The sequence below is a fragment of the Neodiprion pinetum genome, chromosome 3, assembly GCF_021155775.2.
Source record: "Neodiprion pinetum isolate iyNeoPine1 chromosome 3, iyNeoPine1.2, whole genome shotgun sequence".
Lineage (NCBI taxonomy): Eukaryota > Metazoa > Arthropoda > Insecta > Hymenoptera > Diprionidae > Neodiprion > Neodiprion pinetum.
In genome coordinates, this window is record NC_060234.1 from 8,316,261 (window position 1) to 8,343,479 (window position 27,219).

Here is a 27,219-nt window from a genome sequence, read left to right on the forward strand (position 1 = left end):
CGACTCGGGAAGGCTCTGCTAGAATGGTGAGTTTATGAGAGTTGAACATCACGCATACAGCACACTAGTCCGCACAAGGAAAAGTTCGCGGGAACCAAAAGGTCACAAATACCCAACAAAGACGCTTGAATAGACACGACAAACAAAGACGCTTGATAGACGCGATAAACACAGATTCACCAAACTTTAAACGCATTTAATCAAACTGCATCTACCAAGAATGAAAGTTACTGTAAACAGATAACTAATTACTATACGAATAAAACAAACTATCTGTATATTTATCTGTAAAAATCAGCGATTCTTTAGTGCAATCAACTCTCGCGCAAAAGTGTGATGTTCCATTTCTTCGTTTTCGAGAGTCGACACGAGTCGACTCCACGGTCTTAACATACAGGTCTGGCAACAAAGGTAGTGGGGTGGTTCATTTCACGGCCGGTTATTTATCTCACTTTGTGGCCGCCGGGTTAGCGTTGTGATCGAAGGATGGATAATCAACGTGAGCACAATGCAGCGCCAACCTAATAATAATATTATTATTGTTATTACAAGTAATGAATTGTTATGAATGCAAGTAGTTAATATAAATATTAGTATGATATAATTATTATGAATAATACATATATGTATGGAGACTAGAGGCAAAGAGTATCATCGCCGTTTCCTATTTTCAGCCGTCATTATTGAAATTTGTGGTTTACGTATCAAGTTATGGAATACTTGCGTTTCTATGCTATGCTATGACAGGAAGCCCAAAGGTGTACTGTATCTCAACTACTTTTTACTTTAGTTATAATGTTTTATACAAGGGATATTTCTCTGGAAGTTGAGGACTGCTGCTATCACGGTACTACCTTAAAGAAAAAAAAAATATAAATTTCACGTGTATGTACGAATAATAAATCTACGAAGGTAATAAATGAAATGAATGTATGTTATTTAAAGAAACGGTGTTGTTTTTAGTGGTTAACCAATTTCGATAATTTTTTACACCGCGGTACCGCACATGGTTTAACCATCTTTTTTTTTTTTAACGCAACAGCGTTTCACGCGTATTTAAGACCGTGAGTATGATGCACGCGCTGATTTTAGGTTATATTCATTTCAAATATAATTTCGGTGGCACATTTTCATCCCTACCCCACGTACATGCCTAGATAGCAGCGCTGCGACATGGCTATTTCAAACACTAAAAACCACGGACAACAAGAGAATCACGCCGCTCTGTAGAAAATTGGCTTCGTTGCCAGTCCTGTATGTAAGACAGATATAAGAATAAGGTACGTCAGCCACAGGAGCGCACATAAGTGAAAACCAGCACGCGATAGAAAGCGAGAGAACAACTGGGGAGTCTGGTTGTCTTTGTCTAATCACGCATGCGCTGGCGTGCCGAAGGTGTTGACACAAACATAACCTGCTTCGTACTCTATTTGGATATGATTATACCAAAAAAGGAGGTTGGTGTTCCACAGAATATATCGATGAAGTAGTCAAACATATTAGCGGTTCTACAGTATTTTCATTAAAGAATAAAATTCATTGTAAACAGTGCGTTGCTATGATAGAAGGGAATACTGATAACAGCAGCAATTCCAAATTAACTAAACTAAAAAATCGTGGAGACTTGCACTTTGCATCTGATGACGTAAACTCTATTTGTATTAGTGCTGAAAAAATTTTACGTCAAAATCGATATTTCTATCTCTCTCTTTCTATTGCGTGCTGGTCGTATCGGCTAACTCACGTACTCTATTCTTATAGGTATCTCTATGATGTAAAACCGTCGTCGACACCAAAGTCATGTAAATGGAAAGCAGAGAGAAACCTGCCGAGGTATGTATAACACGAAGCTGCTGCTACCTGACAGTGGCTATCTGCAACTCACCGAATAACTGAAAATCCGAATAAACTACGAGAGCGTGCCACAGCTGAAGCGCTGTACAGCGCGTCGTTGATGTTGGGTGTTGTCAGTTACGTGTTCGTTTTAATGTTGTGTTGTTAATTGAACGTAAGAATGGATTGCGGTTCGAGGATGTGGTTGCTAATCAGCTTGCTTGTGGTTTATCAGATATTCCAAGCTACAAATGGTACAGAATTATCTCCGTCCAAACATTTGTCCAGTCACTGATATGTTGTCTCAGAGTAGTGAATGTAGTGCCCATCCTTTACGTTGCGTTAAATGATAGCTAAGGGAGACTCGTATCAGATAAAACGATACGAATAATCCCACGCATGAATAATCGATATAACAATCATCTTTTTTAATGCGCACCAATGTCGATTACTAATAACAAAAACATCGGTATCAGTAAATCGCAAACCGGATGATTGCGAAACCGTTACTTTTAAAACGATTCATAGTAGTAAATTGATTCATAATCCTCGAGCAGAGTTGATTCATCTTTTGTCATGCGCGTTTGAAGAATTAGAATTCAACTCGTATATAAAAATAATTGCGACAATTAACACTTCAATTTATGTTTGATATCGTTATTGTTTTGTTTTGTTTCTTGTTTCGTGTCAATGGTGGATGCTACTCAATACATCGTGACCGATTGTAATATTATATCATTACGCGCTGTCATACACGATGATAGATTCCGATCGATCTATGCGATTTATGAAAATTCTTATGAAAATGAACGTCAAGCCTTTACGCTCTTAAGCTTCACAGATCAATTTTCAGATCAGCCGTATTAGAAATTACGCTTATGGGGCGTGGCTTAACACTCTCGCCGTATGCATTGTACGCACGTTCGGTCGCGCGTGACTCATTCTCTGTTCCAGAATCATGAATAAAATCATTTTCAACTTCTCATGGGAAATTTGTATGATTGATGAAATAACACCATGAAATACCTAAAAGGATTGTAAGCTTGTTCTTTTCTGTTTTTCATTACTGCATCATTTCTATTGTTTTTGTGCACCAGTGTTATAATTACCTGCATCAAATTCCAGTAATTCCTCTCATACAATGCTTATTCATAAGTTCATTTGTACTTCTATTATCTGATTTTGTTTTATATCATGAGGGTTTGTGATTTGTCAGTTGTATCAGTCAAAAAATTATTGCAATTTAAGAAGTAAAAAAAAAGAAAACGTCGCCAGGTTCAACTGAAATTAATGAAATTGAATTTGATTGCAAAAATATCCCTTCTGTATAGATAAAAATTAAAAACTCGTAAATTTGCACTGACTGATTAGGGTTAAGTCTTCGATGATCATTCTTCTGAGGTCTGCACAATTGTTCTCAAAGCATTTGAATTAGATGATTTTGGCATTAATCTAATTTGCTTTACATTGCTAACAACTAAACCTTCTCAACCAAACTCTACGATTTTCAATATTTGCTCTTTATTAAGATAAAATTGTATCAATCATATTAACATGAATAAACCTAGTTCATTTGTTGAAAATTTAAATCTTTATTTAATCAATTTTCAATTGTGATATGTTCGGATAAAAGGTGTACTAAATATGCCTTATAACCTGTTCTTGCAGGTCTATTGATTAACAACACCATCGTTTGGTGCACGGTATCGGATGCTGAACAGCGAAAGTGTGAAGCGTTCTCCAAAGCGGTGGACCAGAAGATATCCAGTTTTACAGCCAGGGATATAGCTTTATCATGCAAACAAGCCTTCAACGAAGAGGCCTGCATGACCATGCTCGACGAAGAAAAAGCACACCTGACCACATTAGATCCTGGAGAAGTATTCATTGCTGGAAGATACCACAGTCTTCTACCGATTATGCAAGAAAAACTCGTTAGCGGATTAATCAATCAGTATGCGGTAGCGGTAGTAAAGAAAGGCTCACTGCCTGATGTTCTCTCCCTTAGGGATCTCAGAGGTAAAAAGGCTTGCTTTGCAGGAGTAGGAACCCAGGCTGGCTGGGTCATTCCGATACACACGGTATGTCATGATTTGTTTTACTAGCTTACAACGCACAGAAACAAAAATGTTCACTCATAATCAGTTAATATGTAACGCGATTGGTACCATCCGACTCTGTAATTAGTTGTCATTTCTTTCTCAATTACTGAAAAACATCATTTCTCGCAGATACTAGAAAACTCTAGTTTACGGATCTCATTATGATAATGAGAAAAAATTCAATTCAGTTGGAATTACAAGACAATATGGTACAAGAAAATATTTAGTGTGATTATGTTATTTATATATTGTTGTATAGTTATCAATACTACATTTTCTAGTTATTGCAACAAAACCTATTCAGTTTACTACATTTTTGTAGATAAATAAGGCGTTAACTTTAATTCATTGTTGCGTCAACATCAAATTAGCGTATTACTTTTAAGAAAATATAGTACGAATGATTGTAATCTAAAAGAATAGTAACACATACCAGACTTCCTGGTTGCAGCTACACAACTAATTTTCATTTTGTACCCAAATCTATATTTTTTCATTTATGGTAGAAAACTAAAATAGTTAAAGACTGTGTAGCAACTGTAATTAGAAATTTCTCTCTGTGGTGATTCCATGTATGTGGACAAAATCAAAAATCAGTGAACGATCATAATTTGTACTTTCAGTTAATGGAACAAGGTGGAATGGAAGTGATTGACTGCAACAACCATGTGAAATCAACGATAAATTACTTTGGTCCAAGCTGTGCCATTAATGCTTTGATTGATAAATATAATCCGTTAGGTAAGTAGCAATGATTCCTGTAATAAGATGAGCTTTGATTTATTATAATATTGAAATGAATATCATTTTGGCAATATAAATGTTACTATCAAATATTCATATTTCCTGTATAGAATATTTATTTTCAATGAACATCGGAAGAAATTCAATTATCTTTATCATTTTTCAGGTGACAATTCCGATCAATTGTGTAAGCTCTGTATAGGTAAAGTACCAGGTGGAAAATGTACTAGCGCAGATCCATATGCTGGATACGAAGGTGCTTTCAAATGCTTACTTGAAGCTGGAGACATAGCATTCCTTGTTGATACAACAGTGCAAGAGATGACCTCGAATACTCTTGATTTGAGTAAGTTCAAGTATCAATACACGAAAGTTTTGTATTTTTGAAATTCAAGTCTCATAACATCCTTAACAATTATCGTGGCATCACCTTGACAAGATATTGAATATGAAGTGTTGATTAATTGATTATTTTATAGATACACCTAGCAAGGATCAATTTGAACTGCTATGCACTGATGGAAGTCGGAGGCCAGTTGACGATTTTCGTAATTGTAATTGGGGTAGTGTACCGTCGCGAGCGATTATTACTTCATCCGCGACGCATGTGAACATGCGTAAACTGTATCAAAAATTTCTGATAACAGCTAGTCAGGAATTTTCCAAGTCATATTCAAATTCAAATTCCTCATTTATGAACGACAATCGATTCGGAAATCGAGATGGTTACGAGATCAGACCCGGTTTTGACAACCGACAAGGTTATGATAGATTCGACGATCGTAATTATAACGGTAACTTTTCTGGTAACAGAAATTTTTATTATCGCAATGGAACGGACAACAATTTTGAGCAAGGAAACAATTACGGACCGAACCCTTCGAACAGACAAGCGGGGAATCCTAATATAGCTGACATACTTCCTCTGGAGAATTTCGACTTGTTCGAATCATCTCCAAGATACGGAGAACATCATAATTTGTTATTTTCGGTAATTGCCAATTTGAACTTATTGTCTGAAGAGTCTTTATTTTAAATTTCATGCCACCATTATTTCCCCTAACAATGATTATATTTCATCAGGATTCTGCCAGAGAGTTTCATCCGTTAGCTGAAAAGGATCAAAACTATCCACAATATCTTGGACAATCCCTGAATGATATTTTGGCTGTTAGACATTGTCCAGTGAACAGGATGACTTTGTGCGTAACTTCTGAGCCTGAAATGGAAAAGTGTATTAAAATGAGGGTAAATATTAATGAATTCAATTATTCTATGTGAATATTTTATAATTATAAAAAACATTTGATTCCAGATCGCGTTGAAAGCACAGTTGTTAAAACCAGAAATGGTCTGCTATAAGGGTCACAGTCAGATACATTGCATGCAAGCTATACAAAATGGGTGAGTAAATCTCGGAGATCTTCAAATTTAATATCAACCTGAGGAGATAGCAACACAAGAATAACGTGAAAATGAATTTTATAATTACGAATTGATTTTTCAAACAAAAATTTTTATACTTCGATTTCATACTGTATTAACCACTTAAGTGCCACAATGTCATAGCGACGTCAAGCACGCTTGTGATATTAGTGCCAGAAATCGCGATATGGTGTCATAAAATAATTATACGCAATCAAAATACGCAATTTCACATTGACTCGGTAATTCTTAAAATTGCGTAATTGAACTCAAAAATAGTGTTCAGTGTTTTTCAAAAAAAAAAAATCCATTCCGAAAGAAGAAAATTATATTTTTCTTCTATGATGCCATTTGAGAAAATGATCAAAAATTCGTCAACTTTCGACGCCTCAAAACTATGAATGCTAGGGAAAAATATCTTTTTATGGTAATAATCTGATTCCTTGACCTCAAAAATATTTGAAACCTGTGCTTTCAAAAGTAAATATTCACCTGAAACACCCAAAACATTGAATTATTTCACGACGCCATTTCGCGATTTTGGCACTAATGTCAGAGGCGTGCTTGACATTGCTATGACGCCTTGGCACTTAAGTGGTTGAGTCTACAATAGACAACACAACTATTATCTACTTGAAATCTAACTTGTGATGAATATATAATGCCAACAGAAAGTAACAAAAATTTCGTGATAAATTTAACGAACAATAATATTGTTCAATTTCCTGTTGTTTTTTTTTTACCAGAGATGCCGACGTGACAGTGCTGGATGCTAGTGACGTTTACACAGCGGGTCTGCGATACGGACTCATTCCGTTCATTTCTGAAGTCTATAATCTGGGCAGCCCTGACTACTACGTTGTGGCTGTAGCCAAGGAAGAAGATCCAAGCACGGATTTGACATATTTGAAAAATAAATACACTTGTCATCCCGGAATAAACACTGCAGCAGGCTGGGTCTATCCCTTGGCTTATTTGATTTCAAACGGCTGGATAAGAGGCTATGGATGTGATTCGGTGCGCGCAGCTGCAGAATATTTTACTAAATCTTGTATACCCGGTGCTCTGAGCACCGAATATAATACCGGAGTGCCGTACGATAATATGTGTGACTTGTGCCACGGAGTGAGCTTCAGATACTGCCGCCGAGATGCTTCTGAAGATTATTTTGGATACACCGGTGCTTTCAGATGTTTAGTCGAAGGTGGAGGCAATGTTGCTTTTGTCAAGCATACAACAGTCGCCGAAAATACCGACGGTAAGCGCAGATCAACTTGGGCTCGAAACACGTTCACTAAAGATTTCGAGCTATTATGTCCAGACGGAACGCGACGACCTACGGGACAGTACATGGAATGTAACCTCGGAAAGGTTGCCGCCAATGCAATCGTAGCACGAAGCGGATATTACGGGTATAATGAAACCGAAATCAACGCTTATATCAATCTATTTGTTTATGCGCAGCAATATTATGGCAGGAAAGATCCCGATGAGTTCAGTTTCAGTATGTTCTACAGCCCACCACCTTATAGTGATCTAATTTTCCAAGATGCTGCTCAACAGCTTGTCGTTATCCCACTTGAGAAGAGACAGTTTAGCGCGTATGTGGGACCTGATTTTATGAGGGCTAGGAGAATCACTGACTGTAACGCTGGTGCCTCTGCTATTCAGTATACTATCAGCGGATCAATCGCTATGGGATTCTTGGCTACACTACTAGGCAGCTAAAATCAAAATCATCTTACCATTAGCTTGTGTTTATCTAATTTTTTTTATTTACCCGTACCGTATTGTGCAAATGACACAAATATTACGAATTTCCGATTTCCGAACTCCAAAGACTGAGTACACGTCAATTCACGCAACTGAATCTCATTTACAATTATACTTTTTACTGTTTGAGATACATAATGCTTGGGTCACAACTATGCTTTCATTCACAGTTCCAGGAAGTATCACAAAAACTATAGCAGTTATTGAAATTTTCGAGTTACTGGAAACGTCAGTAAAGTCTATTACAAGCCTGAAATTTACATATTCTTGATATTTTTGAAACTATAGTTCTACTTCGGTAACAAAGAGTTATTTTATAGACATTGTATTGTGCTAGGTTTTTTCTTATTTTACCATTTACAGACCATTTTTTTTTCATAAAATTCGATTGTACTTGTAAGAAAATTGGTAATACAATGTGAGCAATTTTTATTTCGTGTACGAAATTTTGCTGCATAGTCACTGATCTCTATATACACAGATCAGTGTGCATAGTGTATTTAAATGATTTTGCTAAAATCGTGTGGAGAAAATGAATTTTTAGTCTAGGAAACCTGGAAAGATCAGAGAATTTGGCAGAGTTGGTTGGCAGCTTAATTTAATGTGAATACCTCGGTCACTTTACAGGCAGCTTTTGAAATATCAATTATACTCGAGCATAATTCATTTACGAATTTTTTATCTTGTTAAAAAAAATATGACTAACAATTTACTTGTAGTTAGCATATAATACGGTATATACATTAGGGCAGATCTATTTCGCACTATATATTTTGATTTTTAGTCCTACTCCACATTATATTTAGGCCGAACTGAAATTCCCAAGGACTGCACAGATTTGAAGTATCGATAATATTCTCCAAAGACTTGAATATTCCTAATTTTTCGGAATTCAAGATTTGTATGGTACACTAGATTATCTAGAAACAAATCTACTTTTTTTGCGACTAAAACATCCAATTCAGGGGAAAAAAGAAATTGAAGGTATATGTCACTTTCTAAACTTTGTTTCTTACTCATACGTTTTTTCTTCCAAGCCTTAGATAAAGACCATAATCAGCTTTTGATTTACAAGCTAGAAATAAGTATTGATTGTTGTAAAATCTTAAAAAGTCTTTTGCTTTTCTAAATTAAATTTATGTGCCTTTAAAGACGATTGGAAAGAATACAAAATTTCGTATTATAATACGTTTTTTTTAATAATGTTGAAATGAATTTTTTTTTTCAATTCTGCGTTTCACTTAAAAGCAATTACACTTGTTAGGTGAAACTAAAGGTTAAAAAATAAAGTCTGAAATGGTAGCTCACACTTACATATATGTATAATATATGTATAAGCAAGTGTTCAAATTATTCAATAAGAAAAGTTTTACCAACAATCACGACACCAGGGATTAGTGACGTTTTTGAGCGTCTGTTTCACGTTTTATCTTCTGTCTATTACGAATTCTATCTCGCCGAATATCAAAATAAAGTAACAAATAACTCATCAATGATTATAAATCTCTACTTAATGTTTATTATTAGAAACGAAAATCAGAATATATATTAGAATTTTAAGAACCATACGGTGAGTTGAAACAAGACCGTTTGAATGTAACGTAAACGATATTTTATAACTAAAATGCTCGTCTATATGCAATGTAATCGAATCCGTCCAATTTTTGTACATAGTGTAAGAGCTATTTATTATGCATGTACAATTATGCAAATATAGAATTGTATTACTACGATAAAATGCAATCCTTTATCTAGATTTATATGTGTAACATTTTTATATGCGATCATCAGTATGATGCTTAGGCAAATATCTTTAGTGCCTTGAATAAATATATCATAGTATAAGCCTCCATTTTTTCATGTGTATGAAAGTAATAAAAACAAGCCTATTTTTAAATTTTCCATTGTCGCATCTCTTATTGTATTATATTCATACAATTTACCGATTGATAACTATATTGTTCTTTTCGGTATTTCAGCCTTAGACTTTTGTTATAATTTCAACTTTTACAGAACAAAAATATATAGTGGAACTTACTGTCCGCATAAATTGTTTTAATATTTGAACAATCACATTAGAAAACCAATTATCAGAAACTACTTTTAGTACAGGAAATCGAAATGAAACATTTGACCGAAAGTATTTGCTTGAATTGATGTTTTGAATGCTTAGAGTTCATGTCTTGACTTCAAAAATATTTGAGAACTTGTTTTTCCAAACTTCGGAACTCGTTTCTGAAGCTTTCAAGATTTTCTTATATCAAAGTCAATTTAGAAAGTCGATCTTTTAGTTTTTGTGAGCTTGGATGAACTAGAAAAACTAGCCAAATACATTGTAGAAGTGAGATTTTATGTATTAATAAAAGTTTCAATTACTTATAATATTAGTGTATATAAAAATAGTTCGACAAATAAAATCATAGAACGGTATATGTTTTAATCGATACAAGTATAAAATAAAGGACAAGAAACTATTATTTTTACTATTTTGAACATGATGCCAGTAAGCATTCTCATTGCAAACGCAAGTTTTTCTGTTGTTATTAGGTATCGGTATGTGGTACGTTCGAATTCTTCGAAAATTCTCCCAAAACTAACAACTGTTCATTTCATTTCTCCGTGAATAGCAAAGCGTTTTTTCTCTCTCTGTTTTTCAAAAGCTTCTTTGGCCAGTGGAGGTTTTATTGGAATGGCAGTAGTATCACCATGATTGGCTTTCGTATTTTCATTGGCATTAATTGGCGACTTGGAGTGTTTAGGTACAGAGAGTTTCGCGGTCCTTGAGGTGCAGGTGGCTTTTAGAGCATTTCGACTGACGCTGGAATTAGATATTATATTTGGACTTTTTCCTTGCGGTAGGTCTGTTCGCTGCGTGCTATTCTTTGGCGTCGCAAGCTCGATGAGTCTTTTCGATGCTGTATTAAGATAAGTATTATGAAATTACAGAGAGTCGAAATGACGGCGGGTTTAAACTTTAAGTGTTTTTTAACTTCTATTCCGTATGAATTAAAATTATCTACCGAAATAAGAAAGCTGCAAAACATTTTGGTTCCAATCATCGACGCGAAGAATTAATAGTGCTGTCAAAATCAAATAAAAGCAAAAAGTATAATATCTACTAGCTATCTCGATTTTTCGAAAATCTTACTAAAAATATTTGTTCCAATAATGTTTCAACTTATCAAAATCGAACCTGTGGCGAATAACGCTGATTCTTGCACCGTTCCTGGTGAGCGGATTCCCATTTCGAAGCGTATTCTCGGCTCCGCCAGTCTGGCAGTACGTTCGCTTATCTTGTATCCCAGCACTGACTTCTTTGTTGGGAGAGTTTCACACTTGATATCTTCAGTTGCATCCAAAACTTTTGCCGAATTGAACAGCTTGAGAGCGCCGCGATTTTTGAAGTTTGATTTTTTTATCCGCTGTAGAAGATAAAACGAAAGTCAGAGAACTTACGAAAATAGGATTTCGAAAGTTTTCCGGGGACTCGGAAACGGTTAAAAACGCTTTTAATTGTAATATATACACAAGTACAACAAATAATATTGTAATTTAATGATTTCTGATATGATTTGATCATGCGGTGGTAAATATAATCTTTATGTCAAGTCTATGAATTTTCCACCGGGTTCTGTCAATATTATCATAATTTTTTTCATATCCCACTATATAAATTGACACGATTGCTTACGTGTTCAAAATCTATGAAACTATCACCAGTTTGGTTTTACTTTAATTGCCAAACTTTCGTATCAATTTTGCATACGATTATTGGTAAGGCATGACACTTAAATTTTAACGAATTTATCTCATCGACCGATATGCGTATCAAGGACAAACAGCAGTTTTTTTAAATAAAACGCCAAAGTTTCGTAATGTCATTTCAGATAATGGTGAGCAATCTAAACGTTCGACGTTTCTCGTATTCACTGGCTAAATAATTAAAAGAACAAGGCAGTTGAACTCAAATTGCTACTTGTTAGGCTATAAGATCTGATAAAATCTGATAAGATCCAAGAATACTCTTCGATTAAAATCGTAATATTAAATCGTAAGTCTTCCGCTTACCTTTAAGGAAGTAGTAGAATTTGGGCGTTCCTGGGATGCAATTGATTTCGGTTTTGCGAGTTCGAGAAGGCGTTTGTAACGTTTCACACGTTCAGTCGTCTTCTTCTTGTATTTCTATGGACGATAAAAACATCCAATCGTATATTTTACACAATGCACACCAAACCTGACGTGATATTTAACGGGGTTAATATCTATCATGTAAAATTGCCTTCGACACAGTTCTCTTTGTCGGGAGTTTCCTAAATTCCAAGTTCAGCCCTGCTTCAATTCTACCTATTAAGTCGACACTTTTAATCGTTTTCCTCGGACAATTCCAGTTTGGTTTCATCTTCATTTGTCGATTTCTTTGTGTCTGAGCCTCCGCGAGTGCCCCGTATAGAAAACCGGTACTATAAATTGAAAATTGTCTAGTTTTTTTAAGGTCCAACAAAATATACTTGCCACATTGTACAGCAATATAGGAATAGAAGCTATTGCTTGTACAGCATGAAATATGTAATTTCCGACTAAAAGAGATCATCTACACGTTTATCGGTTCATCATCTGACAAGTAACCTAATGCTTTTATTGAATGATATGTGAAATATTGCGTACTTGGAAGAAGAACTTGAGCTTGAAGCTTGAGTCGAATCGCTTGACATTGTGTTCCTGATGACATTCACGGTGTGAGACATATCTGATATACGAATCTTCTTGATGATGTTGAAAGGTTTTTTGTATCTTTACGATGATAATAATATGTTCAGATAGCCCAGACACACTGTGAACTTGTATGCACACAATTTCCTGTGCAAAATGTGTTTGCGTAAAGACCTCGTTGCATTTATTGTTAGGCGGGTATTTTTTTGTGTATATTGGCAGGTTTACGGCATTTATAATAATTTTTTTGAGGAGTAAGAAATTATAGTCTGGAAAATTTTGACATGGTGACAAAAAACTGCATGTACGAATTCAGCACGTTCACGTGTTATAGATGACTCACACTATGTAGAGCTTGTGGAAATAAGTTATTTTCACGACACTGAAAAACAGATCGATATTTTGATACAGATTTTAACGGTGATTTAGATTAGGTGGCAATGAGGAAGCAAACAAGATCCATCCAGATAATTTTTATTATGGAATCATGAACAAGTGATTTTTGTTTCCCAGTTACAGCAGGCTGGATTACCGTTGAGTTGCCGTTATGCGCCGACGATGATACCCAGTCCTTCAGAAACGTATAATAAATTGCTTAACTTCAAGCGCAGTTATACCGCTGCATTACTTGCGTGGATATCCACTGTCAGGAAATCTCGGACTGTGTATTCTTTATGGGGACTTCGAAATGAGACCTGCGGTTTTCAAATCTATTATTTTTATGAACCTAATAATCCACGTAAATTATTTCAAAAATTAAAGTTCAATTTTTCCTCGACTGAAACCTCCATCCCCAATCTTGTTAACCATGTTTCCATATCTAAAGCGATCGGTTCAATCGGCGACGCGTCTCGCACTAATATCGAAATTTATACCCTTTTCTGGATTCAAGTTCTTGGAGTATTTTGCGGTTTTTCGTCCCATTTCATTTTTTATCAATTTTTCCCGAGTACAAGCGTCGTGGCTGGGCAAGTTTGTTCATCGAATCGGTTATTTGATAGGACAATGCCCCTCTCTTTACCTGTACACATTTACGAACCGGTAGGTTTTGTGATTTGTTACGCCGGTTGCGAGTGTACGACTAACCGTGTATAGTTTTTTTTCACGTAGAATATTAATTCGATTTTCTGTATTCATTATACCTTGAAGGGCTCATGTTTACTGGTGTGATCAACTCTGTTCCTGGGTATGGCTAGCTCTTCATATCTTGGAATCTTTGCGCCATAATTACCCCCGTTCAGGTTATTCTTTTTCAACATTTTTTTTGGAGTGAAAATATTTGCTTGATATTTTTATTTTCGTAATGACCTCGAAACAACAAATATATACGAATGTATCTGTATGTGCCGAATTCAGTGATACGATTATACAGTGATTTTAAAAATAATTTATATGAAAGTTACGGCCGAAAGGTTATCGTCAAATTTTCCATGGGTGTTAGAGTTTAGAAGGGAACCATTTTTGTGATAAAACTTTTGTTTCCTGGGATATGGCCAATCTTTTTTTTTTTTTTTTGTTTCGTTCTTTTTTTCAATCTTCACTTTTATGTAGATCGTTGATTGACACTGTAATCGATCTGTGTGAAGTCCGAAACTCACGTGAAATGATTGAAAAGATACTTTACGCCGGTTTTAAATAGTTCAACGACAGTTGGCATCTCAAATAGTTTGCGCCGACTGAAGATATAGCTATAGGGACTGACTTCGGTCAAAGTAGTGCCGCTACCTGGTAAATTCAATTACGAGGGTCCTTAGGGGTGAAAGCATCGGAGTACCTCTTTTCACTGCTATGCGGCGCAGCGACACATCGCTCCCGCGACAATAGTTGTGTGTTCACAAAGTCAAGTACTATTCTGACAGCCGTTACCAGTATCGCTTCTCGGCTCTTTGAGCTAAGATCAATGTGTAGTATCTGTTCTTATCAGCTTAATATCTGATACGCTCTCCATCGGGGAGCCAGAATATTAAACTGTTTTTTGGAAAGTGGCGGAGAGTTTCTGGAGCTTGCTTCGGCTCCGCCGCGGTCGTCCCTGCTTTGCAGTACCGTGGGGCACGGCCTGTTAGTTATTCAAAACACAATCAATCCAGCGAAAATATGATAATCATCGGTCAAGATTGCGTGTGTGAACCGAGAATGTCGGAGAGTAAGTCCGTCCACCTGTTCAAACTAGTAGTGACACGTGAGTGCATTAATCGATGTTGTACGAGTCAGAAATAGCCAAATTTAAAATTCATCACTCACGTGTCTACTTCCTATGTAGGAATTGATAAAGGTAGAGAAAAGGGATCGGTTTTAAGTACACGATTTAAATGGTATAATTGGGGTACTGTTAATGATCAAATACTTGAATTGTTACAGTAGTCAATATAAAGGAGACGGCTTGGATTCGGATAGAAAGATATGATATGAGAAATGACTCGCGCGAAAGCTAGGAAAGGTGAGTTTAGAGAAGTTAGAGAACTCGCTAGTTGCAGTTTAGAGATGAACCTCGGTGAAGACAAGGAGGGGATGCAGGGTGTAAAATGACTATACGACTGTGGGAAAGGAATATGAAGTCTGGAGGACGTAACATAAAAATGAATATAAAGTGAGGAAAAAGCTAGAAGTCTCGGATTCGATTTCGAGATTAACTTTGAACCCTCTCTTTTTGGTGCCAGAATGGGAAAGAACGGGTATTTTACATTCATATATATGAAATCTAGGGTCCGAACGTGACCTCTACCGGGATTAATTATAAGGTAAAATATAGTGATGGTTATACAAGGCTGATTTCAGGATCCGCATATTAATACCGGATGTGGCTGTATTAATACGATACCTTGGTAATTTTTTTTTACCGAGCCATCCGAGACTTCTAGCTTTTTCCTCACTTTATATTCATTTTTATGTTACGTCCTCCAGACTTCATATTCCTTTCCCACAGTCGTATAGTCATTTTACACCCTGCATCCCCTCCTTGTCTTCACCGAGGTTCATCTCTAAACTGCAACTAGCGAGTTCTCTAACTTCTCTAAACTCACCTTTCCTAGCTTTCGCGCGAGTCATTTCTCATATCATATCTTTCTATCCGAATCCAAGCCGTCTCCTTTATATTGACTACTGTAACAATTCAAGTATTTGATCATTAACAGTACCCCAATTATACCATTTAAATCGTGTACTTAAAACCGATCCCTTTTCTCTACCTTTATCAATTCCTACATAGGAAGTAGACACGTGAGTGATGAATTTTAAATTTGGCTATTTCTGACTCGTACAACATCGATTAATGCACTCACGTGTCACTACTAGTTTGAACAGGTGGACGGACTTACTCTCCGACATTCTCGGTTCACACACGCAATCTTGACCGATGATTATCATATTTTCGCTGGATTGATTGTGTTTTGAATAACTAACAGGCCGTGCCCCACGGTACTGCAAAGCAGGGACGACCGCGGCGGAGCCGAAGCAAGCTCCAGAAACTCTCCGCCACTTTCCAAAAAACAGTTTAATATTCTGGCTCCCCGATGGAGAGCGTATCAGATATTAAGCTGATAAGAACAGATACTACACATTGATCTTAGCTCAAAGAGCCGAGAAGCGATACTGGTAACGGCTGTCAGAATAGTACTTGACTTTGTGAACACACAACTATTGTCGCGGGAGCGATGTGTCGCTGCGCCGCATAGCAGTGAAAAGAGGTACTCCGATGCTTTCACCCCTAAGGACCCTCGTAATTGAATTTACCAGGTAGCGGCACTACTTTGACCGAAGTCAGTCCCTATATGTAAGAGAGCAGGGAGCTAGCTGACAGAATCAGTGTGTGAATCGAGTCTTCCGTCAGTAAATAATGTATTGTAAGTTAAAGAATAAAGTGCTTCATTAAAGAATCGAAAACACCCTTCATTAGTTAAACGATACCCTTAACCTTTTAACGCAATTAAATACTGCAAATGAAATAAGAATGCTATAATTTATTGATCTAACTGGAGCTTGTTTGGCGTAATTAGTTGAAACAGTTACACTACTTTGTTTGCGAGGTAAAAGAAACACCGTATGCTTCGAAACAAGGACAGAATATATTCATCGTGAACATCAGTATACTAGTACTGTAAACGGCCACTAGGCGGTGATCCTTCTCGCTACGGAAGTAGCTTCAGAGATAGTTATAACCGAGCTAAGATGTCAGATAAAAAAAACGCAATGATAAATGTGTCGTCACTCTTATCACATTAGATGACAAAAACTGAGTTACGAGATATCGGAATTGACAATGGCAGCAAATGATCATATCCATTGACCCATGTTCAGTCGATTCGTCACACATACAGAATTAATTTGTTAGGTTTTACCCGTTACATATCGGGTAAGGTGAGTGTAAGTTCCCTGAAAATTTTGATTCAACAGATTTAAAAATAGTATCAATTGAAGAATACTCATGTTAAAGATTTCTGTAACAACAAATTTCATTGCCTGTTTCAATCATTGAATTCTTGACTCAACAAAACATGTAATTAAACAAGCTCAATTCATTTTGACACAAAAATTTCATATCCTTAAAACAACACGATTGAAATACGTTCAACGAGATTTTCAGTCATTTCAATGACATTATCTTGATAGAAAGTTCACATTATTGTAAGGCACTTGCGCCGTGTTATCTTGAATAAATTTATAGTCAGCATGGTCATTCAAGGGCTTGACTCAATTCTATATCAAGTTGTCACAAATATTTGGTCCGACAAAAGTATTTTGTTGAATTAAGTCAGCATTGTGTTCATCGCATTTGACTATAGCATTTAGTTAAATCAAACGAATATCACTTGACTCATATAATCCTTTCCATCCGTGAAGTATTTGAAGCGAAAAAAATGTCCTTGAGGTTTCCATCGAGGCGTGGAGAATAATTCACAACAAAACATCTCGGAAAAACTTCAAGCAATGCAGGTTACATTATAAGATATTTAGAGACACGTGTATAATATACATTTATACAACCATGGGCAAACGACTATTCAGTTAGCAATTCCTCTTATACCCGACTCCAGGTTAAGTCAGCAGAAAATTGTCAAGTAGCGTAACACTGCACGTACTGTTACCATACGAGCCATACAGTAGGGAATTTATGCATTCTTGTTCAATTTTTTCATCCGCAAAACAAACTCTTATTTTATTTTTTTATTATATTTTTTTTAATTATTTCGAACCAGTTTGGGGGGTAAGACCATTAAAATTCGATTTTGCCCTTCTTAAGGACAGGTCTAATGAACATTATGTACCATGAGTTTGAATCGAATCGGTAAGAGAAAAGTTTGAGCCTCCCCTTGTGAGTTAGTTCTTCTGATTTGATATTTTTTATCCAAGCTCTGCATGCTTCATGTAAAACAAATCGTCTCTTCACTCAAATTATAATTACAAGGACCAATGGGATATTCTTATTCTATAAAAAGATATGGGATTGTACAGAAAAAAACTGAAATCACACTAACCCCTCTATTTGGATTAAACATGCAATTAACTAATTCATTGATCCTTTTTTTTTTTTGAAGTGTTATGCCAGTTCTGCGATCAGGTAAATGTACCGCTCTATGTCATGTAAATATAGTGAGAGATTTCTGTGTTACCGGATTTTTTGTTCCATTACGATACGCTAATATTATTGTCTACCAACAAATGAGCGTTATAGCGTCACTCCAAGATACTTTTTCGACAATATGGTCGGATGAATAAAACCATAACCTATCACATCGCAAAGTGGTTGGTGTGAGTGAGAAATTGTTCGAATCAAATAATCTGAAAGTTAAATAAATTAGCTGATTCGTTCGATAATTCTTTTTTCTCGGCGTACGGTTGAGAATTGTATAATTTTTGCAATAATTTATAGTCATAGAAAATAAAACTCATGTAAGTTATATCATGGCTGATTTCTGGTTGAGACTCATGCATTATTTAATTTTATGCTGAAAAAAATTTCTATACTATGTATACATTTCTATGTACATGCACAAGTCAATCGTGGAGAAAGGCAACAGATGCAAATTGCTGACCCAGTGCGCTGCAATTATGCGTCTATCTTGCAGATACGCATTTCTATATGTAGCATATTATATATATTCTATGTAGATTTGTTTCCGATCAAAATACATTGCGAAATTCTGTATTTCCTAAATATAGAAGTTCAACATCCTAAACTAGAATTGAAAATGGGAGAAATTACTGAAAATTATTCAATTAATCTCCGGCTATTTGATTCCACAAAATTCAGTGGTATTTCATTCCACAGTCGAATACGCGTAAGCGACATATGATTATGAATTAGATGTATTGTTAGGCCCCTACCCACTAGTAATATAATGCGTCTTGTACATTAATAAAAAAAAGTTCAAAATCAGTAGTTAAAACATTTTTTTCTTACCAAGTATCGACATATAAACTGAGAGAAAGTTATCGAACCATACAACTAATTTTGTTGAATTCCAGTTTATTTTGTTCGAACAATTTTTCACTCAGAACAACTACTTTTTAGTTGAAACAAAAATATTGATGCATTGATTTGAATGTTATATGCTGTTGAGTTTAATTTATTTGAAACAAGTACATATTTATTTCTAGATTCATGAGAATCTGCTAACCATATGTGACGCGATTTGTCGGGTTATGTTTTTTTGATGCAACAATGTTTTCCAAAAACTATTTTGGAGTAACGCTACTACATTTGTTTGGTGGCAGTCAATAACAATAGTGTAGCGTACTGAAAGAAATTCAAAAAAATCATGTAAACCAGCAAATTTTTATTTATTTTATTTAACCTAATTTAGGGGGTTAGTCATTGTGATTTTAGTTTTTTCTGTACAATGCCATATCTTCTTTGATCGGAAGAATATCCCATTGGTCCTTGTAAACGTTTGAGTGAAGCATGCAGCACTTGGATAAAAATATCAAAACCAAAGAGCAACTCAGTGAGTTATGCTGCTCGGTGTCTCTATTTAATTCATTCAAATTATTTTTTATTGTTCCTGAATACGGATTTCTTGAATTAAAAATTACCGAAATTGTCGTTTTGAATAAATGTGCTCTCAGGACTATGCAAACGCATGGATTATTTGGATCGATTAATGTTTATTAAATCGATACTGCTTGGAAAAGCGATGAGTGGAAAAAAAATACTGTAAACTAATAAAGATATATTGAAGAAACATGCCAAACAATCTGCAGCAAAATTTCACACTTTTGACGTATTTTCCGTGTCAATTGTTTTAATTGCAAGAGAAGCTGCAGAAATTTGTAACGGAAAACTGAAAGAAATAGCAGAGTCGCTTTTCCACCACACGCGTGAGCTCAACGTCATTGACATGATGATGAGTAAACGATATTTCTGAAAAACATCGTCATGTTACGTGGTACTTACGCAAAACCGAACGTACATTATACACATCGAGGTATAGTATACTAAAAAAAGTAAAATAAATATGATACTTGATATACATGATAATTGGATCGAGGCGTATAATCCAAGTTACATAATATCAAAACATAACATGTTTATACACTTACGACTCGGGACAATAACCACAAGCTTTAAGCATAACATTATCATCGGTTTCAGGATCCGGACAAACGTAACATACGTCATGTTATCAGTACTACTCAAGAACGATATATGTATCTATACGGCGTTAAGTAAGAGCAAGTTATTGCGCCTACGCGCAGATACGTTTAAAGTCCCCACCAGTTAGCTGAAGTCATAGAAAAAGGAAGAGGGATAGACGATCCGTCTCATCCAACGGGTAGGAAATTTGAACGCACCATACGCACTTCAGGCATTCTTCATATGTACATGCTATAATAGTTCAGTGCCTATAATATTTGCGTAGTCACCAGTATGTTGACGCTTATATGGCGGAAGTAGCGCCCACATATTATAGAGCATGACTAAAGGAAGTGGGAGCTCTTCGACCGTATAATCAAGCAGGATAAATCATCGTAAACGAGATTATATTTTATCCATACAAAGAGCCTTGGATTCAAGAAATTTTTACAAACTGTATAGTATATGATATAAGTATAACTCCCATTGCTATGTGGTATTATTACCAATCAATGCAGCAAATAGTTTCCTAATTTCTCCCAACACTTTTGCAATATATGCGACCTCTATAATGTTGTGTGAAAAATGGGTTTCTTAGGATATAAAATGCACGCTTACACTGATATAGACGCGGTACATAAAAAAATGTGCACACTTATGACGAATGTATACTTATTGGTTTCACTTTACATTGTTTACAATTCATTTTCTCATCCTGGTAATTTTTGTACGGATAAGATACGTAATATGAATATACGTATATACCGAGTGTATGGTTATTCGTAAACAAGGACACATCAATCGGTATTCGTATTTACGCTGGCTGAATAATTAGCAAGTTCTATTCGAATTCTCTTGTTTACCAAATGCAAAGTGTGTATGTTCGTCGTACCGGTAGATTTTCGCCAAGCTCTGTCCCGCCCGTAAATGCCATCTCACGTGCTAGTTACAGTATATATATTTAACCGTCGATATATTTCGCAACCCCGGTTGTTTGTAAGTAGCGAAATACTTGATAAACAAAATTGTATGCCAGTTATATATAGATCATGTATCCGACTACGACTCTTAAGTATTCAAGCAAGCGAGAATTTCCCTGCAGTGTTATACACGTGATATACAATGTCGAATTATCACACTAATAAATATAATTGGAAAATCGTTCGTACAGACTCACTATATATGCCAGTATGTCATGAATACACTATTTGCATACGCATACCTCTAATGTATTATACAAATTATCAATAAAAAAATAGACAAAAAATCAAGTGCTACGCCTCGTGACTCCCGCGCAGTTTTAAGCCTCATTTGTATGCATGTGCGTATAAAATAACTCGCGGATACAACAGGAATGTTCCCACCTGTAAACGTATAATTGTGTTGATGTCCGTGTGTTACGTCAACATCAACGTAAACATAAATAAATTCGTACTATTTAGTAATAATATACATATGTTACGATCACAATATTATGACCTGTCTTGTATGGAAAATTTTGTTATAAAATTAAAGAAAAAAAGACATTTCTTTTGCTGCCTACAGCTGCTGGGATGTGTACGAGATAAAAAATTCTGCGATAATATTTACGGTCGAAGATATAAATGGAAGGGGCAAAATCGTCGTATTCGCAAGGCTACGCGGTTACATCTGTGTTCTACACGCGCTGTAATATAAGTATTATAGGCAGGAAAATACAAAGTAAACGCAGAAGGCGACAGGTATATGTAATGTGTATATTTTCTACACGGTGAGTTGTACTAAAAAATTTCGCGAATTACGCGACTATCGGCCCTCTGCTATAAAAAAAAACCGATTGCTCGTTGGTGGCGATTTTAAAAAAGATGTTTCATTACAGTAATTTCCCGGTTGTCCGCTGCACTGATTGTAATTAACCCATTCGCTTTCTTGCACACTGTAGTGTGCATACAATCTTGATCTTCGTTTTTTTACGATTTTCTCGTGATATACTGCGTATTAAATAATTGTCAAGTATATGAAATAGGGCGAAAATTTTCCGACAAACTGATTGCCACTATTTGGTTTTTAGAATTATTGTCACATTGCGAGAAGGACGCAAATATTGAAAATAAACACAATTTCTGAAACATGTCCAAAACATTTGAAAATCGTGTAAAAAGTGTTTCTTTACTCAAATAAAAACATTTTGCGAAGGGTATTTTTATTTTAAAGTAAACGGATTGACGTGATTCGGAGACTCGCTATAATTGTCATATAATAATCGGATTGATTAAAACGTGATAAACGTGATGCCTATAATCAATCAAGCCCAATATCGATATTACATGTATAATGATTATGTATTTCATCGTACGTGCGGCTTCAGTGCAACAAGCACGTGTTGTATGTACAATGTACATGTTAGACACCGTGATGTGTACACAGCTGTTAATTAACTATATATATATACAATAAAACAGACTAACGCGCAATTGTACCGATATTATGACAAAATTGGTGACGAAATAAAGGCTTGAAATAAGTAAAGTCGTATGTGCAGGCCGGATTCTTTATTCTCTTTCTGCCATATTACGATACCATGATCGACAGACAGGTATTACAGTTTAATCATCAAGGTGATCACCGGCAGTTTAGAGCGTGCGAGATCCAAAACTGTTGTTGAACCGTGCAACAGCACTGCGCAGCAAACCAGCAGCGGCTATCAATAGCGCGCTCCGTCCGTCGCCACGAGGCGTTTTGTTTTTAGTTGCGAGTGCGGCGAGCAACTGATCGCTCATCGTTGCTACTGTTCTATCGCTTCTCTTGGGACATATTACCTCAAAATACGATATAGTTTTTCAAATCGTCGAACTCGAACGATCCAAGCCTCTGTGATTGAATATAGTTCTGTATTTGAATGCAACATTGTGTGAACCGCATTTGCCATTTTGTTTTTATACGTGACAATTCGAATCAGAGACAATAAGTATTCATATAAGTAGTTAAATATGTCGGCTTCTCCCATCGCGAGGCAAGCGACTCAGAGTCAAAGTATTCCATCTAAACGGGTCCTCATCAATGATCCCAACCAACTACCTGCGGATTACTCTTCGACGCCTGGAGGCACCTTATACTCAACCACGCCAGGAGGTCAGTTCGTTTTTTACCCTCGAGTTGACTACTTTCAGCTGTTCACAGTCTCTACCTCTCAATCCTAGGATACCATCCCAGCTGGAAACACGCGCGTGCCGGTTCGAATGGCCTTGAACATCCCCCCCCTCCCCGCCCACCTTCTATTTATCGATCAACAACTGTTTACAATAACAAAATTTTATACCTGAATTTTACGTGCCCATTTATTTGAAGTTTTTCGCAAAAATGTTCCCACGCTACACAACAATGAAGCAATAGAAAATTGCGCTAAAATCTCTGCATTCTGCGTATTTCTTCGGATTTATAAGCGAAATAAAAAAAAAACTGCGTGACATGTTCTATAGCGATTGTACTTTGTTAACTGCTTCCGGAATCCTACGTGTTTTAAGTCATACAAGCAGATTATAGGATCTATGACGCATGCGTACTATTCTTTATACTATACGACGTCTGCGTGCATTCCGCTCCACATAAACTCTGGAATTTCATATGCTTTGGCTCTTGACTTATCAGGATTCCTGTTTTTTAGTAATCGTCCACCAATACAGTTGTGATAAAACTACGATCTAAATAGCCCTGCTGGAAAATTTTCCTTAAGACTGGTTTAATTGTAATGTTTGACTTGATACCGGCCTGTCACCCTATGACGTCTTAAACCATAGACTTATGCGCAAAAGAAGTGCGACCCTGCAGTTGATAAGTTCGTTATCTGATTTTTGTAATCTGATTTACCGTTAAGCCCCACTGACGTGGATAGACTTTGTTATTGTCCATATATCGGTAGTCGTCGAATCTTGAAATTGAATAATCTTCAATTTCATCGCGTAATCATGAAGCCACTTGAGGTTCTTGAACTGGATGGTACTATGTGTGCAAAGATTTAATGTTGGCAAATTGAACCGCGTTGAAACTAGGACAGGCTTATCAGTTGTCGCTTTTAGAGCGAGTGTATAATTAACCATACGCACCCATGGCACGAATATATCGCGCTGGCGTCCCCGTGTAGTGGTTTCGGTAGACAAAGGTTTTCAACCTCAATAACGAAAGATTATAACGCGATTATTATCAAAAAGAAGCTTATCAATGTATACCGAAACGAGTCATTAGCAGGTATGGAGGCTCAATTCTTTGTTCGAATGTTGTTTAATTGTCCCCCTTCGTTCAATAATTTTCTTTTGGTTCGATTATTTGCAGGCAAAAATATTCAACTTTATACAGCCGCGCGATCTTTCCAACCGAGCTATAAGATACAGCTGTATACATACATATTTCTGTAAGTGAATGAGCTCAGAAGGTCACGAAACAGCTTGCACTCTTAGTTTTCATTGCTGAAAGTGACTGCCAAAGTTCTTCGAACAGTTAAAAAAAAAAAACGATCAATAGATTTAAAAATTAATTATTTGAGCGAGGAATCTTGTGTGGCACGATGTTGAAAATTTACCTTATAAAAAATGTACTCATGTATTCATATACTTCATTCCAATTCCCTATATTATAAATTTCGCAGTTACTTATCCCTCACTGGCCGACGTAATCATGAAAACTCAATATTATCTAGTTTTAGTTAATTCAATTACACCTTTCCTCATTTAACTGTGGTTTCGTTGAATCTATAGCAGATTTATACGAGATAATGAATTTTCAACGGATTCAACTAGAACTTTATCAGTTTACATAAGTTTACCATATACATATAACTGAATCTTATTTGAATCAAGTATAACTTGCAACTGCAGTCTGAAATTATATATACTTATATCATTAGTAATTTGTTTTTCCCCATGTATTCCATGCGAGATTGAAGAGGATTTGTGCAGATTTCTAATCTTGTATAAAGGTTTTCATGGAATATTTAAACTGTAACTAACTATAGTTGCACTAGGCTTCAACTGGCCACACTGATTGTCTAATAACGACCAACTTATGCCTATACTCTAATAGCTACGATCACGAGAATCACTTATTGAAAACTAATTGACCGAATTGGTTTGTCGACGAAGTAGAGATACGGGGTGTCCAATTTTAAACGATACACAAAATTATTTAAAAAATTAAACCAAAATAACTTTAGATGTTATATTTTACAATCACACGCAGCTGTCAGGTCAGGTAAAAATTGAACTCTGACTTTACGATTTACAGGTAAGATCCACCATCGCTGCTTCGAGGTCAGGAAGTTATGGAGAGTTTATTTTGTCTTTCTCGGCATACTGAAATTTCACTACGTTTGCTCTATTATTTTTAATACGTATAAAAATGCTATCTATCTGCTCCAGGTACCCGCATTGTTTACGAGCGAGCATTCTTAATGAACTTGAGGAATTCACCTATTTCGAGAACTCCACCGCGAAATATACCAGCGATTCCGGCCGATCTTTTGAAGGGTACGCTAGTAGTTCCGACCATACCTAGTCCACCGATAAAAGGTACGTGAACAAAAATTTTCAGACTAAAAATAAACTAAATCACACTTCGAACAGATCAAGATCTAATTTTTTATGCATCAATCTATCAAAAACACTTGAGATACGTTCGCTTTTTTTATTCAACCTTCACGCCAATCTCTACTACCCAAATGTATTTTTGGTCTGTACCAGCAAATCCTAATCGGTAAGACTAACATTTCTTTTTTTTTCTGTCGCGACGAAGATAATTTTCCTAATGATTCTTGCAAGAGTTTTGGACCTATATATGCCACTTGTTTATCGTCCAAAAAGAAGTTGTTTGATCGGAAGAATGAAATATTTTCATTCTATTAAATAGTCTCGGTTGTGACAAATTATTTTTCGTGCACTATTATCTCAGCAAATGTTTTGCTTTATAATTTGAGAAATTTTCCTTTTCTTAACCATCTATTGTTATTATTTCAGATATTCCAGTGATCGACGAAACTCCGGAGCAATTTGAAATGGATATGTGATAATCGGGACGGTAAAGGGGGGAAGGAGAGAAAATAGAAAAAAAAGATCATACGATCAGCATATGACCGCGGTGTCTGTTCACGTCTCGTGATTCAGAAGGACATTAGTTTAATTACCTAATTACCATCTTTATGAACGTGCCTCAAGCAGAATTGGACGGGAAAAGATCTTCATTTAATTACACTTTTTCTCTAGCATCTTGATGGCTGTGAATGAACGTTCACGACGAGATATTTTTTCAATAACTACACATAAAGAGAGAATATTTTTCACTCTCAAACATGCCTTATCGTTGTTGAATGTAACTAAGGTTTCACCACACGTTTATATTTTTTTGTAGTTTGCTTTCTAAGATATTGAATAATACTAATAAATATTGTGGTTTTTAAAATCGACTATTTTCTTCATCCATTGATTAGTCCCTAAGGTGTATAATTGTATACTTAGAACTGCGATATATTCAGCGTATGTACAAATTCAGATAAATGTAATCAAAGAGATCAATTAAATAACAGATGTTTAAGATTTTTGGACTGGCAATGAGATAAAACGTTATCTTCTGCTATTGTGTCCAACTCCCGAGTAAACGAAAAATGTCAATAAATTCCCAGGTTTCCCTACTGTATGCGGAATATGTCTAAAGCACGTTCTACAGTGAATAATTGCGGGAGCTCTTATTTCATTCGGTATTGACATTGTACATAAAAGTGACCATTTGCTTTTCGTAACCCGCAACCACGGTCGTATACACAGGCCTGGGTACTCCGGCTGTAAAACCCATAGACTTGCTAAAACCGTGTTTGAAAATGAAGCCGATGTTCTGAATTTTTGCCGCTAGCGCTAGTAAGGGAGAGGCCTACTCAGCACGCAAGCGCACGGAGAAAGAGACGGCTGCCTAATATTCCTTTCTTTGTTGCACACCGGCCTCGGAGATTGCAGCGCTCCGGTCTTTGGTGCACAAATTGAGAAACACAGGCTTCAAGCGGTCACGCTGCATTATATAGGAAGGGGCTTGGAGTGGCGGCTT

General features: G+C 36.1%; 3 protein-coding genes and 2 non-coding genes across 8 annotated transcripts; 3 read left to right on the plus strand and 2 right to left on the minus strand.

Annotated features, from left to right (window-relative positions):
* Positions 1-1,759: 1,759 nt before the first annotated feature.
* On the plus strand, positions 1,760-9,774 carry Tsf2 (transferrin 2). Of its 3 annotated transcripts, none has more exons than XM_046617542.2 (8): positions 1,760-1,833; positions 3,502-3,914; positions 4,559-4,676; positions 4,846-5,025; positions 5,159-5,670; positions 5,763-5,927; positions 5,995-6,083; positions 6,851-9,774. In XM_046617542.2, exons 2-8 carry the CDS (start codon positions 3,660-3,662, stop codon positions 7,830-7,832), a joined length of 2,301 nt encoding a protein of 766 aa, XP_046473498.1. In that variant the 5' UTR covers positions 1,760-1,833; positions 3,502-3,659; the 3' UTR covers positions 7,833-9,774. The 3 variants fall into 3 exon arrangements, with proteins under 3 accessions (XP_046473498.1, XP_046473497.1, XP_046473499.1); XM_046617541.2 differs by lacking the exon at positions 1,760-1,833 and adding an exon at positions 1,903-2,087; XM_046617543.2 differs by lacking the exon at positions 1,760-1,833 and adding an exon at positions 2,652-2,870.
* On the minus strand, positions 9,109-21,325 carry LOC124214850 (uncharacterized). Its single transcript, XM_046617554.2, has 4 exons — positions 21,050-21,325; positions 11,946-12,059; positions 11,071-11,299; positions 9,109-10,792 (listed from the first exon to the last, which is right to left on the minus strand). Exons 1-4 carry the CDS (start codon positions 21,089-21,091, stop codon positions 10,482-10,484), a joined length of 696 nt encoding a protein of 231 aa, XP_046473510.1. The 5' UTR covers positions 21,092-21,325; the 3' UTR covers positions 9,109-10,481.
* LOC124215766 (U2 spliceosomal RNA) lies at positions 14,458-14,651 on the plus strand. Its single transcript, XR_006882443.1, has one exon. It is a non-coding gene; the product is annotated as a U2 spliceosomal RNA (small nuclear RNA).
* On the minus strand, positions 15,981-16,174 carry LOC124215767 (U2 spliceosomal RNA). Its single transcript, XR_006882444.1, has one exon. It is a non-coding gene; the product is annotated as a U2 spliceosomal RNA (small nuclear RNA).
* A 1,521-nt stretch (positions 21,326-22,846) lies between the features above and the next one.
* Positions 22,847-26,583, plus strand: Thor (eukaryotic translation initiation factor 4E binding protein thor). 2 transcript variants are annotated; one of them, XM_046617559.2, is made up of 4 exons: positions 22,847-23,268; positions 24,466-24,544; positions 25,548-25,697; positions 26,142-26,583. In XM_046617559.2, exons 1-4 carry the CDS (start codon positions 23,197-23,199, stop codon positions 26,189-26,191), a joined length of 351 nt encoding a protein of 116 aa, XP_046473515.1. In that variant the 5' UTR covers positions 22,847-23,196; the 3' UTR covers positions 26,192-26,583. The 2 variants fall into 2 exon arrangements, with proteins under 2 accessions (XP_046473515.1, XP_046473516.1); XM_046617560.2 differs by lacking the exon at positions 24,466-24,544 and having other exon boundaries at positions 22,869-23,268.
* The last annotated feature ends 636 nt before the right edge of the window (positions 26,584-27,219 follow it).